General features: G+C 31.7%; 5 protein-coding genes across 5 annotated transcripts; 2 read left to right on the top strand and 3 right to left on the bottom strand.

Annotated features, from left to right (window-relative positions):
• Positions 1–1,503: 1,503 nt before the first annotated feature.
• Positions 1,504–1,743, bottom strand: RAD24 (Rad24p; the record flags this gene model as incomplete). The annotated part of the gene is made up of 1 exon (XM_020192826.1): positions 1,504–1,743. A coding segment is annotated over exon 1 (226 nt), but the record flags the coding sequence as incomplete, so codon positions are not given.
• Positions 1,744–3,703: 1,960 nt separating this feature from the next.
• On the top strand, positions 3,704–6,063 carry ASCRUDRAFT_74799 (JmjC-domain-containing protein). The gene has a single exon (XM_020192825.1). The coding sequence runs from the start codon at positions 3,848–3,850 to the stop codon at positions 5,873–5,875; it is 2,028 nt and encodes a 675-aa protein (XP_020048724.1). The 5' UTR covers positions 3,704–3,847; the 3' UTR covers positions 5,876–6,063.
• Positions 6,064–6,210: 147 nt separating this feature from the next.
• MSH6 (mismatch repair ATPase MSH6) lies at positions 6,211–10,101 on the bottom strand (the record flags this gene model as incomplete). The annotated part of the gene is made up of 1 exon (XM_020191734.1): positions 6,211–10,101. The coding sequence occupies one exon, from the start codon at positions 10,099–10,101 to the stop codon at positions 6,211–6,213; it is 3,891 nt and encodes a 1,296-aa protein (XP_020048723.1).
• Positions 10,102–10,395: 294 nt separating this feature from the next.
• Positions 10,396–12,840, bottom strand: ASCRUDRAFT_69221 (uncharacterized protein; the record flags this gene model as incomplete). The annotated part of the gene is made up of 1 exon (XM_020191645.1): positions 10,396–12,840. The coding sequence occupies one exon, from the start codon at positions 12,838–12,840 to the stop codon at positions 10,396–10,398; it is 2,445 nt and encodes an 814-aa protein (XP_020048722.1).
• Positions 12,841–13,331: 491 nt separating this feature from the next.
• STE5 (Ste5p) lies at positions 13,332–17,323 on the top strand. The gene has a single exon (XM_020189083.1). The coding sequence runs from the start codon at positions 13,637–13,639 to the stop codon at positions 17,153–17,155; it is 3,519 nt and encodes a 1,172-aa protein (XP_020048721.1). The 5' UTR covers positions 13,332–13,636; the 3' UTR covers positions 17,156–17,323.
• The last annotated feature ends 113 nt before the right edge of the window (positions 17,324–17,436 follow it).

The raw sequence follows: 17,436 nt of genomic DNA, 5'->3' as shown, positions 1-17,436 counted from the left end.
TACCTTCATCCTCCTCCTCATTCGAATCAACTATCGGATCTTCTTCAAACTCAGACCCAGATGAACTCTCACATAACTCATTCAAATATGTCAAATAGTCAACATCATAATTTCTATCTCGTTCACTCAACAAATCATTCAAATTCTCTTGATTAAACCCATCCAATTCTTCATCAATCATCTTATTATTATCCGTATTAATCTCAGAAAACCTGCCTCCTAATCGATTCAATAATAAATATTTATCATTTAACATGAATTGTAATTCATTCAATTCTTTCCGAATTTTATCACTTTTAACTCCATTTCTATCTCTATTTCCACTACCACCACCACTGCAAACATTACTACATTTATACTTACTATCATAAAATGACTTCATTGATTTTAATTTAAACAACTTTCTCTCATTTATTATCGCTTCATAAAATCCATGGTATAAATTTATATCATTAAACTTTATCAATGACCTCGAAAATTTAATTGACTTTTGATATGACAAAAAAAACCTCTCATTTTCATCATATTCATCTTTACCACTTTTACTACTTTTATTTTCATCAAGATATTTTTTATTCACATTTAATCCATTGTAAAACTTATAAACTTGAAAATTCCGAATTTCTTGATAAACCGTTTTTTGTTTTTTTAAAACCTTCCATTCCCTTGTAAATTTTAGCAAATCAAATTCATTAAACCTTTTATGCTGATTACTATTAAATATCTCAATATATTTCTCTCCAAGTTTTGAACAATTCAATCTCGTACTTCGAACAAATATTTCCATTGTCTCCCTTATAACTCTCCTGTTTAATAAAATATTTGAAATCGATAAATTATCAATTAATTTAAACAACGTTGAATCAACTTCCAACTCATTTAGATTATTTAAATAATTCTCTAAAATTAACAATAAAACCAATAGCAACTTATTTGCTGGCAACTTGTGTAGCACATGTTTACAATTTTCCTGAAAGATCTCATCTTCATTTAATTTGAAATTTTCTTTAATTTCTTTTGACCCATAAACAATTTTCCCAACAAGGTGAAATAGATTGACCTCATTTTCTTTTCCAAATTTTAAATATTCATAATTATCATAATCTTCATCATCATAACTATACTTATTATCTTTATTTTTATTTTTATTCTTATTAATTTTCAATTGGTTTCCATATTTCAAATTTTTAGATTTCCAAATTGACCAAAATTGTAAATATGAAATACAATTTTGTATATCACCAATTTTTGTTATTTCATTGAGTTTATCAATTAATTCCTTTCTGGGAATCTTCTGAAAAATCATTTTCTCATTCTTAATTATTCCATTTAATGTCTTGGTTATTAAAGTCTTATTAACAGGATTAAATTTAATAACTTTAACTTTACTTGAATTTAATATTTCCTTACCAAATATAGTTTCAATATTATAGTTTATATTGATATCCAAAAAATTATTTGATAAATACACACTGTGATTATTGTTATTATTGCTGCTGTAATTCATGTTAATATCATCGCTATCATTAAAGGTAAATTCAGATATTGAAATTATTATTGGTGGTAAGTTTTGGTTAGAATCTATATTTAACCATTGGATCAAAGAATTTTGAAAAATTTCTCTGGTTTGTTTATGAAATATATTTGGTAAATCCTCAATTAAGATGACGGATAGATTGTTATTAACTCTATATTTTATCGAATTTAAAAATTCTGGAAATGACTTCATATTGGATTTCAATGGGTTTTCCCACTCGATTAAATTCATATCATTTTTATTATTAGCATCATCCAAAACATTATATGATGATGAAATTAAAAGATTCGGTGGCTTGATTGTAGAGTTTTCGATTAGGTTGTAGTTTAAATTAAAAGAGTTTGATAAATATGATAGTGAATTTGTATTGATTTTTTGAAGTGAATTTTTAAAAGAAAATAAATTATTATCAGAAGAACAATATTTTTTTTTAAAATAATCATCAACTAGTAATTTTATTGCAGTGCTTTTTGAAGAACCTGAGGGACCAGTTAATATTAAAATTCTAACATCAGAATTGAATTTATTATGATTGATTGAACTATTACGTTCAATCATTTTATATAAAACTTCTTTTACGTCTTTTAGTTTTCTTGCATGTAAGGCTAGTTGAGATAGATTTTGTGGTTGGTATTTATTAATCCATAAATCTTCATTATTACGTGAAGCCTCATTTTCCAAAGTTTCACTTCTATTTTTATTTATATTTTTATTTTTATTTATGTTTTGACTTATTTTATTACTTCTATTGTTATATGTTGAAGTTATTGCGTTGTTAATTATTATTTCGTTCCCACTATCAGTTGAATTATTAAATTTATTTTGAAATGTATTTGAAAAAGTATTTGAATGCAATTCTTTTAAAGAAGTATTTAAATTGGAAATTTTTTTATAACTTTGAGAGGGTGAAGTGCAGGATATTAAGGAAGATGTCGGAGAGGTGATATAAGATGAAGAATTCAATTCACCAAAAGACTTTGACATTGAGTTTAATGTTGAGTTTAGTTTCAGTTTTGAACTAGGCAAATTGTATAATGAATTGGTAAAAGACTTTGATAGTAGTAAATTTCTTGGGTCTAATGAAGACTTTAAAGAATGTGATAAATCCAAAGTTGCAGACCTTCTAGATATTAATTTAGAGTAATTGACTGATCGATTGATTTCACTTTGACTTTTAAATCGAGGTGGATTTCTCGCCAATTCGTGCTGTAAATTCACATCTATTATTTCAATTTCACTATCGTTATTATCTGGCAAATCGGAGTCCAATTCAGGGTCTGATTCAGTGTCAGATAAAGTGTCTGAATCATTAGTATAACTAGTATTTTTGTCATTCTGATTATCAACATCAGCTTCCATATTGGTGTAGTTTTCCCGATTGTTGATATTATCTTTAATTTGATCATCGTCTGTAATATTTGGATCGCTGTCTAAAGTGAAGAAATTTCTTTTTACCCTTTTGAAAGATTTTCTTTTAGGAGCAAAATGAGTTGGATTTGAGTTGCAATTGGTAAAACTGTTGCATGAATCAAAGGACTTTGTAGGACTACTACTTGTAGTTACAATTCGCCTTTTTCTGTTTGTGTGTTTAAAACTTCCATAAACCTTTGTTTTGTCTGAAATGGAGCTTTTTATCGCAATTTGAGAGCTTTTGACAGATACTATGGAGTCAATAGTATCATCGTCATCATCGGTGTCTGAATCATCATTGAAGTCCTTACTGTCTTTACTGAGTTCATCACCCTCAATCTGCTGGACGTCGTTTGAGGAAGAGTTAAGCTGATTCTCTATCTCGCTGCCTCTGTCACTGGTTGCAAGATCAGACGAAAACACCACTCTCTTGAATCGTCTACCCCTTCTCACTGTAGAAGCCTTGGTCTGTCTCGGTAAAGGAGTTGGATATGGCATGTTCATCCCATCGATGGCACCCAGCTTCATGTTGAAACTGATTGATCTCAATCCAAAACACTGAAAATTCCAAAAATCGGCTGCAGATCGCACCCACACCGCTGGACCATTCCGTTATATGCACACACCACATAATAAGCGTTGAAGCGCGCAAACATGCATACGGACCCATTCAGGTGATTCGAAATTCTGGAAGCAACGAAGAGGCTCAGAGGATTATCGTAATGCTGCTTCTTGTTTTCTGTGCAAGAGTTTTGTTGTTTACTGGAGATTTGAGCCTGTTTTTTGGTGTTTCTCTGCGTTTTGTTGATATATATATAACTCTCAAGAATAGTGTCCATTTGGCATAGTTCTGTCTCTGTTTTCTTCTTTTTTGTATTGGACTTTGGTATTTTTGTGACCATGTTGGAGTTGCTCCCCCAATCTCATGTCGACCAAGATGATGAAAAACTAAGTCTCCATAAAAACGCTAAGGAATACAAGAATCTCAAGACAATTCCTAAAACATTCCTAGAGCTGTCCGACAATTTTTTCGAAATCAGTGAAGATGAAAGCCACAGTGATAGTGATGGAGAGAAATATCAAAATATTAATGCCACTTTATTGACCAACTCCAAAAAATCTCAAATTGATAACATTAACCCCCAAAAGCCAATTGATTATGGTTCTTTAGATCATTTGAAGAACACTCAAATCAAAGACTCTAATCCTGATCACTACTCAGATGGAATCCCCATTTTCAAACCAACTTTCGACCAATTTAAAGACTTTTATGGCTATATCAAATCCATCGATAGATTTGGAATGCAATCGGGTATTGTTAAAATTATCCCGCCGAAGGAATGGTTAGATTTAATTGATAACTTAAATCTCTATGATGAAGAAAGGTTGACTGCCAAAATCAAAATCAAAAACCCAATAGTCCAACACATTTCGAAACTAAACCATGGTTGCTTTAACCAAATCAATATTCAAAAATCAAAATCTTACACTATTTACGATTGGAAAAGAGAATACCAAAAAAACTATCTACCTCCAATTTCAAGATCTCAAAGAAATTCAAATACTAAAAAGGTCACTAAAAAGGTCACTAAAAACAAGAATAAAAATGAAAATGCAATTCAAAACCTATCAAATTATAATATAGATACCTCAGAGTTTGATGATGAAAAACTAGACTTTTTAGAAAATAACTACTGGAAATCTTTATCCTATGGTGGAAATCCAATGTATGGTGCTGACTGTCCTGGCTCTTTGTTCCCTTCTCCTGATAAATTCAATACTTGGAACATATCAAATTTGCCCAACTTTTTGAATTACCTAGATTCAACACTATCAGGCATCAACGATCCTTATCTCTATGCTGGTTTATGGAAATCAACCTTTTCATGGCATTTAGAAGACCAAGATTTATACTCAATTAACTACATACATTTTGGTGCACCCAAACAATGGTATTCAATCCCCCAAGATCATCAAGAATCCTTCTATAACCTAATGAAAGAATTATATCCAATTGAATATAAATCCTGTAAAGAATTTTTACGCCATAAAACCTTTCTAGTCTCTCCAACTTTATTACGCAAAAAAAACATCCCCGTTAACAAAGTTCGCCATTATGAAAAAGAATTTATTATCACCTATCCTTATGGTTACCACTCAGGTTTTAACTATGGCTACAATCTAGCTGAAAGCGTAAATTTTGCAACTGATACCTGGTTTGATATCGGTTTAAAAAGTCATAAATGCGAATGTATTTCAGATGCTGCCTTTATCAATGTTAAAAATTTAATGCAAAATGTTGGTCTTTTAAATCATCCTGATAACTCATTTAATAATTTTTCTCACTTCCCGGTTTTTCATCCTTCAAACGACAGTTTTGATAATGAGGACGACAATGATAGTGATCAAATCCATCAATCCATAGAACTAACTGATTCGGAAAATGAATCATCTTTAAATACCCCAATTCCAAAAAAGGGGATTGAAAAAATTAATTCAAATAAAATTCTTATCCGAGTTCCAATGCCAAATAAAAAAATCACTCCTAAAAATATCATTAAAAAAAACAATCTTCCAAAACAGTTTAAACCAGATTTTACTCCAATAGATGATCCTGAAAGAATTAGAAGAACCATATCCAGCTCCTCTTCTGATTCCTCCCCCAGTTTAGAAACAACTTGGGTTCAAGAACTTCTTACAACTAAAATGGTAACTGATGATGCTATTGGTTTGTCAAGAGAAAAACGAAAAACAAACTCTCAAAAAATTTGGCACTATGTTGAAGATTTCTCAAACGAAAAAGTAGCAAGGTTTTCTGACGATGCAAATTCACAACAACCAAATGATCCTTCATACCGCAAATATCTTGGAAAACTAAAGAGAAGGAAAGTAAAAGCAGAAAAAACGGGATCGCCCATTCCAATTTAATTTGTTCTAAAAAAAAAAGAATCTTTTGTCTATAACTCTTCCATTTTGCTGAGAATATGTTAAGAATATGCTTAAATTTTGATTAAATATTTTTTGATGGTGCTATGGTTTTTGTAATGTTTTTGCTTTATTTTATTTTCCTTTATTTTATTTTCCTTTATTTCTTATAGTTTGTAATATATAATCGATACCACGATTCTTTTTTGTTGTTTTTCTTATTCTATTAACAAAAATAAAATTTTAATATAATAAAATAAAATTTTTAATTTAAAACTCAAAAATAATTCAAAAATAATTCAAAAATAATTCAAAAATAATTTTTAAAAAAAAAACACTTATAATCCTTCAATCATAGAAATCATACTTTTTATGACATGGCTCTTAACTGGTTCATTGTAAAGAACCACTCCTTCCCCAATATGATTTTTTTCATTATTAAATTCACCTTTTAACAACCACGAAAAGTCTGACTGTAGACCCAAAGGAATACCAGTTTCTGATAACTTGGCCAACTCATTGGATTTTTTGATTCGGGATGTGTGTTCTAAATTTTTCGCAGCAGCTTCGGCACATTCAATAATTTTCTCATTAATACCGCACATAGAAGCAACATGCATACCAAAAGAGCCTTCAGCAGCACCTTTTTCTAATTTATACAAAAAGGTTATATTTCTAGAATTTTTATCAACTAATATCTTCATTCTTAGTGGTTTTATTGATGGATGGTTTTTAAATGAAAGACCTAAACTTCCATAATGAGTGGCAAAAAAACCCAAGGACTGAATATGAGTAGCAATATGATAAAGAATGGATTCTGCAATTGCAAAACCATCAGAAGAAGACCCACCCCTTCCTAATTCATCCAAAACCAATAATGATCTTGGTGTTGCAAATTCAATCATTTTTTTAGTTTCTGATAACTCAACCAAAAATGTCGACTTTCCTTGCATGATATTATCATTAGCTCCTAATCTTGTCATAATTCTGTCAATGGGAGTCAACTTTGCAGACGATGAAGAAACCCAACATCCTAATTGAGCTAAGATCACAGCAATACAAGTCATTCGTAAAATCGTTGATTTACCAGCTGCATTTGCACCAGTCAATAAACCAATCTTAGCTTCTGATTTTCCTCCCAACTGAATATCGTTGGGAATGAACTCCTTAGCACCTGTATTACCTGCCATAAAACATGGGTGTCTCAATTCGGTGAAATTCAAACTACCATGTTCATTGTCTGCAATGAAGATAGGTCTGCAAGCAGTTTCGCCCAAAGATTCAGAAGTTAAACAGAGTGCCAATATACAATCAACTTTTGCAATTGCTTTTACGGCTTTTAACCATAAAGCATAGTCTTTAGAAAATCTTGAATATGTTTTCTTTTTCAAATTATTAACAATATCCTTATGAAGCTCACGAGTTTCTAGCAATTCTCGGACTAAGTCTCTAACTTCTGGAGACCAATATCTTTTTACTTTTGATGTTGAACCCATCTGAAGCCAATCTCTAGGAATCTTTTTAATATACCTGCTTGGTACTTCAATTAAAAATATTTCTTTTCCCGAGTCCTTAAAACAAAACTCTTGACACTTAAAATTCTTTTTGTATGATCTCAAACATTTATTCAAATCATTCTCAAGTTTCTTCATCTTTTCAACAGACTCATCAAAATCAATCTCTACACCCTTCTCTGGAATCAAAACGCCATTTGTTTTAGCTTCTTCTCTGTCAAAAGTATTGTCCCAACTTTTTATGCAAAACTCTAATTCTTTTGGTATTTGACTAAATATACCGGAAAGTGATCCAGGAAGTGCTTCAACAGAATTATACTCGCTGATCAATTCATTTACCATCAGCTGAATGGTTTCAAGCCCCTCAATCGTTTTGACAAAATCTTTTACAGGTAACCTCCCAGAATAAACTCGAGAAAGTAATCTTTCCAAATCAGGCAAGGATTTTAAATGTGTAGTAATGATAGATTGCAAGTTTCCATCATTCATCATAGCCTCAACAGCATCTAATCTTTCATTAATATCACTGATATTTAAAAGTGGATGACATATCCAGCTTCTTAACATTCTCTTTCCAAATGGTGTAATTGACCTACTAATAAACTTGAATAACGTGCCCTTATCACTTCCGTCAAAAGAATTTTTAAATATTTCCAAATTTTGCAAAGTTTGGCCATCCAAAATAAGTGACGAATTACTATTATCAAAGATGTTATATTCTTTGATATTTCCAATTGAAATCAAATCACTATCTAATTTTAAGGATTTTAAATACCAAACCAATGCACCAAAGGACGAAAACCCAAGTTGCTTTTTCTCGGAATATTTAATTAAATCTTTGGGCCAATTTTTCTGATTATTGATGTTTTCGTCATTAAAATAATTTGCGTGAGATATCTCCTCCATAGTTCTATCTGCATCCCAGAATTCGTCTTCGTCCTTAACATAATTCCAAATACTATTTTCTGCACAATTAAACTTGATAATTCTAATAGCCAACGATGATAAATTTCCTTTGGGAGCTATAATTTCTTTTGGTTTTATTTGATTAATAAAAGTTTCCAAATTTGTACATTCGCTATCATCATTAAATTCTAGTATTCTCATCTTACTTGTAGCAGTATCAACAAAAGAAATACCAAACAAATTTGAACCATCCATTTTTTCTTCTTGTCTAATTGCAAGACAATATGTAGCCATGTCATCTTTAATCATTGAATCTTCAGTTAATGTTCCCCCAGTTAGTATACAACTTAACTCTCTTCTTATTACTTTATCTTCCTTTTTCTTCTTTGTGCTTTCACGAATTTCCTTTGCTAATAATGTTTCCATCTGATCAACTTTTGCAACTTTATAGCCTTTAGAAATAAACTCACTGGCCCAATAATCAAAAGACATTTCAGGAACACCAGCTAATTGCATATTTGCTCTCCCATTTCCAGCCAATTTCAAATCAAACAAGTTGTGACCTAGTAAAGCATCCTTTTCATACAATTCAAAAAATTTTCCTTTTTTGAAAAAGACTATACAATCATACATTTTAGATTTGATTTCCCAATATTGTTTTTCGAATGCAGTAAACTTTGTCCAGGCAGAAGAAGGAACATAGAGTGTTCTTGGGTCATAGTCTGGATGAGTTGGTTCTCTTTTCTCTGCATCACGAATATTAACAAGCCATTTGTATCTTTCCTCATTATCCTTTTGAAAAGATTTTGTAGGTGACCTTTGTTTTGAGTTCTTTTGCTTTATAGTTAATGAAACTTTATTTGAAGTAGGTTTGTAAGTTGATGAAGCTTTGAATTTCTCAGAAAAATCAATTGAGTCCTTATCATCGTCATCGTGAATATTTTTGAGTTTATTTTTGGATTTATTTTTATTTTTTATTTTTGTTTTAGGAGTTGTTATACTAACAAAGACATCATCCAAATCATCATCACCAAGATCGTCACTTGCAAAATCATTGTCTATGTTTTTGGAAAGAAATTTGTCTTTTTCTTGTTCAATTTCATCATCATCTTCGTCTATAGGCTCTGGAATAAATTCCTCCTCTCCCTCATCATCAGAATCAATAATTTTTTTATTCCTTAATTTTTTATTAGGTAATCGCTGCAAGGGAACATCCTCGTCTTCATCGTCTAGTTCTGAATAATTGATCTTACGCTTCAAACGTCTTTTGGAGCTTAAGGAAGAAGGCAGTAGGCCTGGCTTACCATCTTCTATAGGTGGTGAACCGGAAGGAAGCAGAGGATGTATTGCTAATGATGTATTGTTGTTTGAGGTAGAGTTATGATCAAAATCACCATCAACAATTGAGTCAACAAACATTGAGGAAGATGTATCATCTATAGAGCCTGAATTTTTGCTTTCTTTATTACTTGAATCCGAAGCAGACTGATGAGTCGACTTTGGCTTTGCTTCAGACAGGACTTTTTCGTGTTTGATAGGTGAAGATAGCTGATTCAAGGCAGTTTTTCTGCAATTTTTTGGTTTAAGAGAATTGTGGCTATTTGAAGTATTGGTACTGACTTTCAAAGACGAGTTTTGGTTAGTTGAGTCTTTTGGAGGTTTAATAAGCAGAGAAGCTGACTGAGTAGGGAGTTTGGAGAAAAAGCTAAAGATGTTCTGTTGCTTTTTGGTGGAAGATAAAGAGCCCTTTTTGCCAGAGGCCTTCAATCTGTCTGTGGCTTTCAGTCTTTTGGGTGTGATAACAGTCATTGTCAATTGAATTGAAGAAAGAGTAGAATACAGCAACCACAGCAGGCAAAATGTTACTTTTAAGAAAGTTGTTTCTCTTTCTTTGAGGCTTTTATTTAATCGAAAAAATGCGCGTCGGTCGAAAATTTCGCGTATTGTTTTCGAGACTGAAGAAACTGAGGAAATTTTTGTACAAACTACTGAGATGTGCAAACCATTGGGATATGAACAACAAAACAAGCATACAGTGTTGTGGCTGCGAGATACAAAGCCAAAGGCAAAAAACAGACAGAGCCCAGACACCAGCAAGTTATCTTACAAAGACTGGAGGAATCTAACTCCAGCCGATTCATTCTTTTGGAAAAGCTTCACAAAACTTCTGTAATATAATAATTTTTCGTCTCTTGAGACTTCTTTGTAGATGGTTCCATATCTGAAAGCTTTCAAATATTCCTCTTTATTGATTTTACCATTGATGAATATATCCGTTACAAAGTCGAGATACACGTCGATAACTTTTTCTTCCATTTTGAGTCTTTCTTTTATTATCTGGGTGAGCAATTCCTTTTTGTCGATTGAAGCATCATTAGCTTTATTCTCTTGTGAGTCGAGAATTGTGGTTGTAAGCTTAGGGATGTCAGTGGGGGATGCTGCTTGCATATTATCATTATTATATTGGTTTGCATTTGAATCATTTATAAAATTGTTATCGGCTGGTTGGTTATAATTAGAATTACCAGTGCTTTTATTTCCAATCGTATAATCATTAGGATCAGTATTTGGGACGTTTGTTGAATAACTTTGAGGCTGATAGCCATTATTTAAATTTTCCTGTGCTCTGTTTGATGGTGGTTCCTCTGTTTCAAAGGGTTCACGACTATATTTGATATAAGTTCGTCTTCCTCTTCCTCTACTTCTGCCACCTTTAGTTTTTCCTCTGGCTTTGGATCTAGTCTTACCTCTAGTAGGCGCAACATAAGGTGGTGAATATATTGGTTCGTATTGAACAGGTTTTGATTCATCATCATCAATATCAATATCGATGACTTCAATTTCCCGATCTTTTTCTTCATAATGGATGTTTGAGTTTTGTCTTTGAGTTCTTCTTCTTAAAGATGGTTGATAAGTATTGTTAGCTAGTTGATTGCTGAAATCACTTTCAGAGTCATTTTCTTCCAATTCTTCAACATTTCGATTCAAGTTTTGGTCATTTGTACTAAGATTGGCATTGTTTCTTTCTTCTTGTCTCTGAGTTTGTTGATATTGTTTTTCATTTTCAATTCTTTCTCTTTCGATTTTTTCATTCTCAAGTTTTTCTTTCTCAAGTTTTTCTTTTTTGATTCTTTGCTTTTCTAATGCTTTGTTTCTTAATTTTTCTTTGTTGTTATCCAATTGATCTTGGGTTGGTTGTTGATTAGATGAGTTTGAATTTTCTTGAATTTTTTGCTTTTTAGCTGATTGGCTATTAGTAATAATGCTATTGTTTTTATTTTTAAAATCTTTTGTAACTTCCGTATAAATTAGGTTGTGGAATTTATAGATTAAACTTGTTTTTTTTGAACAGATGTGTTTGATTTTAATTAGACTTTGTAATTTGACGATGTATTCGCCGGTTAATTTTTTATTTATGGTTGATTCATTTTCCAAAGATTCTAGGTTCAATTCGAATTTGTAGAGAGAAGTGTTGTATTTTAAACCTTTTAATTGATATACTTTTAACCAAATTTTGTGATCGTGGTTGTATTCCAAGAGGAGTTGATTTAGATCTTGAAGTTTAAGGTTTTCCAAGTTTAGATTTTTGAAATGTGGTTTTTGAGAGAATGTGTTGATTAGATTTTGTAGGATTTTAATATCATTTGGTTCATTTTCATGCAAAAATAAGTTGTTTATATTAAAACCAATTTCGTTTGTTTTCAATTGAATGAGCTGCAAAGTAGAATTGAAATCATCTGGAGTTGTATTTAGTTTCATTTGTTTAATTCGTAAATTTAATAGGTCTAGCCAGTAATTTATAAAAGATGGAGGCCATTTAATTTGGCTTGAGTGTTTTGTTAAATAGTCGTCAGAAGCGTAAGTATCATTTTCTTCATCTGTATTATTTTCATTAAAGTCATTAACCTCATTATTAATAACTTTATTATTTTCATTTTCATTTTCATTTTCCTTAGGTATATTTATAGTCTTTGTATAAGTTATGGTAGCAGTATTATTGTTATCGTTATTAGTAGTAGTGTCATTATTATTATTATTATTATTAATTTCATCAATTTTTCTCTTTTTATTGGGTAAATCTGTAGTCTGATTTTGAATTGGATCTGTTGATAAAAAAGCAGGTGTTGGAAGAGGAGAAGGAGAGGGAGAAATTGAGAGAGTGTATTTATTGGAAGTATCAGGATCTGGCTTTAGATCATTTTGATCTATCTGAATAAATGATTTGTTTGATGAAGAAGATGAAGAAGAGATTGAAAGATAAGGCGAAAATGGAGGTTGAATTGGTGAGTTGGGCTGTGAATCAATTGCAAATGATGTTTTGTTTTCTTGTTGATTTTCCAAGTTGCTTTCAGCATTGTCATTTAAATTTAGTTGAAAGGACTGGTCCTGGTCTTTATTCTGGTATTCATTCTGATCTTCATTTTGCTCGTTATCCTGAACACTGCTGATTATATCGTTAACACTATCATCATTGTTAGGTTGTGTACTTGTATCAACTTCGTTTGACAAAAGGTTCAAATTTTTTTCAGGAGAGTTTGGAGCAGACATTGAAAATAGATCCGAAAAAATATATCTTTTGGTGGAATAGGAAATGGAGAAATTGATAAAAGTTAAAATCAAGATGGTGGATTATTCGTGATATTGTTTTTCTATTGTTGGATGGAAAAATGACGCGAAACGGGAAAAGTGCGTGATGATCCAGGAAAACACAATAGGTGCGTGAGTGGCGTTCTGATTATTACGGGAACTTCGAACCCGTGTAAAAATCAGCACTGAGAAACGACCATCAAAAACAGATTACCTCAAGTTTGCACACAAACTTTCTATAAATAGATGGAGAAGCAGCAATTATTAATAGAAAACACGAGCTGCAGCGTATTGTTCTTATCAGAGGTATTCAGGTCCAAAAGCAGTTCTGACACAAAAAGAAAACGTCTCCAGCCCAAATGCCTGAATCCTGGACACTGCGTGCCAGAGATGTGGATCTGGAGAATAAGATTTGCGGTGTGTTTCAGATAAAAGCCCCGCGTGTGTGTGCCTCCACAGAAGCGGTTTCGGCTGTCCTAATGCATGTACACGCACACACACGCGGGTACAAAAGCAGCTTCTCTGGTGTCAGCAAGAAGCACACGCAGCACCGGAGACAGCCGAAGCAGCAGCAGAAAGAACGACACGTCCCGAGAGCTGCTGCTGGCGAAACTCCTCAGAGAGTTCTTCAGAAACACTCCTAGATAAAGACTCCCTCCAGCTGCTTCTCTTCTTCCTCCTCCCCATACACCACTGCTCCCAGGCTCCTTTTCTTCTCTTTGCCCCAGTCCTGCTCATATTTACAACACCACCAGCCATGAGTCTTGAGTCCTCTGATTCCTCTTTGAAATGGAGACTACCTTCAAGGTTCGCTTCTTCTAGCAGCTCTGGCAATTCTAGTAATCCTAGCAACTCAAACAAAAAATTGCTCTTGAAATTCACCTCCACAAAAGAACTACCCCAGCTACCAAAAGAGGTCCGACAACAAATCCAGAGACACCACCAGAATCAACTGTTGAACCATCTTCAGGCTCCAGATTTTGGCTTTGAAAATCCTTCGTTGTCTGCTACTTCTTCAAGTTCAAATTCAACCTTGCTCTTGCAATCTCCAAATTACCCAAACTATTCAAGCAACTCAACCATCACAAATAATTCCATTTCAAACAAGTCCTCATATTCTAATATATCAAGTATTCCAAACATGTCAAACATATCAAATATTCCAAATGGTTCGCCAAAACCCTTTGCAAAGAAGTTCCATTCTCGTTCTCATTCTCAGGGAAATATCAACACCAATATCAACAGCATTAATAATATCAATAACAATAACCTCAATGTAAATAACAACTATAGCTCAAAACTAATGAAATACTCTTCTCACTCAACTTCAAACTCCTCTTTATCCTTATCATCTTCAAAATCGCCTAAATCCCTAAAATCTTCAAAACCACTAAAATCACTAAAACCATCAAAATCTCCAAAACCTCCAAAGCCATCAAAACCACCAAAACAATCAAAGCAATTGAAAAAGTCAAAACATTTAAGATCTTCCTCCTTGAATTCTGCAACAACAATAAATTTCATAGACTTTTCAATCTACCCAAATAAAGAAAAATCAATTCACCTATCTCCTCCAAAAGTTAGACCTTATATTTATACGAATAATTCTCTCAGAAAGAAAAAAAACTTGGACTCTTTAAACAGAAATTCAAACCTGAGTAATAATAGCCTAGTATGCAATTTTTGTAATGAAGATCTAGATATAACTCTAAATAACACCAACAACAGTAATAATAATCATCAAATCGAAAAAATCATCAAATTAAAATGTAATTGTTCTTCTCATGAAACTTGTCTAAAAATCTTTGTAGAAGATAAAAAATCCAGAAACTCGAGTAACATCAATATCATCAATAACATTAGCCACATTAATATCCACAAATATGATCTAATTTTTCCTGATTGTCCAGTATGTAACCTCAAAGCTATACCAAAATTGGATCAATTCATTGACCATTTTGTCACTTTATATCTTTTATATGAACCAACTCCTTCTTTTGCAAACATGTTTTCTGATTATAATCATAACAATAAAACTACCAATTCCACTCACAATTTATCCAGAAATCAATTTTATAATCAAAATACTAAACAAAATCATCCAATTGACTCATATAATACCAAAAACATGAGTTCCCAACAAAAACAAATTCCTCCTTCTTCCAATAATGACAACAATAACAATAATAGTAACAATAATCTACTTCTACTGTCCGAAATCAGATACTCACTTTCTTCAAATTCTTCTACAAATTCGAACTCAAGAGGTAGAAAAGGCCATGAGAAGAAACTCTCAAGAGGTTCTTCTATTTCTGCTGTTTCCTCAATAGTATCATCAGCCTCAAGATCACCATCTCCACCTCAAATGTCTTCTAGAAATACCATGGATTCATTTTATGGAAATCAAAGAAATCTTCGTGATTCAACCATGAGTTTGTCCAGTTTTTACGCCAACTCACTAAACTCATCAATCAACAAATCTACTTATTACAATAGAATCCCCCCATCTTATTTAAGAGATAAACTAATCTTGCATTTAATCTCAAAATTAAACACTAATGCACCAAACAGAAAGATTTTATTGAAAGACTCAGATTTTGACAATTTTGGCACCTTGAGATTGGCAGACCAGCTATCAATTTCAATTAATAATAGCAATCGTTTTACTCAAAGAATTTTGTATTTATTTTCAGAAGTCTTGATAATTATAAATTTAAATTATAACAAATTCAAAATTATTCAATTCAAAGACAATGATTGTGGAAATAATTCCCCAACTGTTGAAACACCAACCTCAAAAACTTTAAAGTGGGATATCAACAATAAAGAAGTTTGTTCAGTCTATCTATCTCATGATGATGTTAAAAATGTTCTTGAAAAATGGGGTGCTGCTTTATGTGATAGTGAATTTGTTTTTCCTTCTGAAGTCATAACAACCACTTTAAATGTTGTTAATGAAGGTCCTTCTCCAATCCAAGAAGAGTTCAATGTTCATGAACCTGAAAACAAATCTGTCAACATGGCTTTGCAACCAGATTTTAATAATAGTACCACTCTTGAACTTGTTAATGATTTTCATGATAATAATGATAATAATGATAATAATGATAACAATGATAATAGCGATATTAATGATATTAATGATAATATTCATGAAATTGATAATAAAAATAACACTAAAGATAGTTTTGAAAATAATATATTTGACAATGATATTTTCGATCACAATGTTTTTGATGATAGTAAAACTGAAAATGAAAATGTCTTTCTTAATAATAACATTTTTCTTTCAGGTTCATTAAGTGAAAATTCCTCTAATGAAACCACTCAGAAATCTTTTAAAATTAACTCAATAACAAATGTTAATAAAGCTACTAAAAAACCTTCAAATTTAATTTTTATTTTCAATACAGAAATTGATTTATCAAAAGACCTGCAAATAAGTTTACTAAACATACTAAGAGCACTATCTTTGAAAATTAAAAATATCTATATTATTGAGACGTTTAACGACTTTAATTCATACTATTGTGATGGCCCATTGTTGGTCAATAACAATATTAATAATAAGTTTTTGGATAATTTGGGGATAATAAATCACTCAATTTTGAAAAAGTTTGACATTAACACATTATATAACCAAGAAATAGTATCAAATGAAGCTAGTAGTGATTTAAATATATTATATTTATCAACTCAACAGATACATAGCCTTCCAAACTTTAACAAAGATCATCAAGAACTTGTCTTGGAGCTTCCCAGCATAAAGAATGAAAGTGAAATGTCCTCTATAAAAAGAAATACAGATTTGGCCAAAAGAGTTGTTTTTGTTCATTCTTGGGATAGCCTAATGGAAGTAATCTGCAGCTCATTTAGCATTTCCTTCGATGATGACGATTCAGACGAAGATTCAGAAGAAGATCCAGACGAAGATTCAGACGAAGATGACTCAGATAATAATTTTGAAAGCAAATCAAAACAACATCATTTACAAATACATCGAAGTTTAACCGATGCAGAAAAAACTGACTTCAATGACAATCACACTGTGGATCTAGGAGTCTTCGCTGAGTATGGAATTGAGCAAAGTCACTCAAGTGAAGATACTTCTGACTCGAACTCTAATATGGATGTTGATAAGAGTTTGTCGTTGTATGAAAATGATAATGTTTCTAACAATATTTCTCCTGCTAATCACAAAGCTACTGATTCGGATTCTGGTTGGATCAACCTTTTTCAGGATATTGATAGTGCTATAGACAGTTTCCATCTCTGATATCCACAATAATATTTTTTATTTCTAACTATGTTTTTATATTGACTTTTTTGTTTTTCTTCTATCTGTTTATGTTTTTGTATTTTCTTGGGTTTAATTTTATCTTTTGATGCTTTTATTTTTCTATTTAACGTTTTTAAAAATTTCTATGGACATTAACTGCTTAATTACTGCTTTATTTTTTAATTTTTTTTTTGTTTTTGGGTTTATAATCTTTTTTATACATATAATATATTTTAACACTGCAATGTAGCGTATTGCAATGCAACATTAATTTATCT

Source organism: Ascoidea rubescens (assembly GCF_001661345.1).
Source record: "Ascoidea rubescens DSM 1968 unplaced genomic scaffold ASCRUscaffold_3, whole genome shotgun sequence".
NCBI classification, from domain to species: Eukaryota; Fungi; Ascomycota; class Saccharomycetes; order Ascoideales; family Ascoideaceae; genus Ascoidea; species Ascoidea rubescens.
Note: the sequence above shows the minus strand (reverse complement) of the source record. Positions and strands in the feature narration are given on the sequence as shown.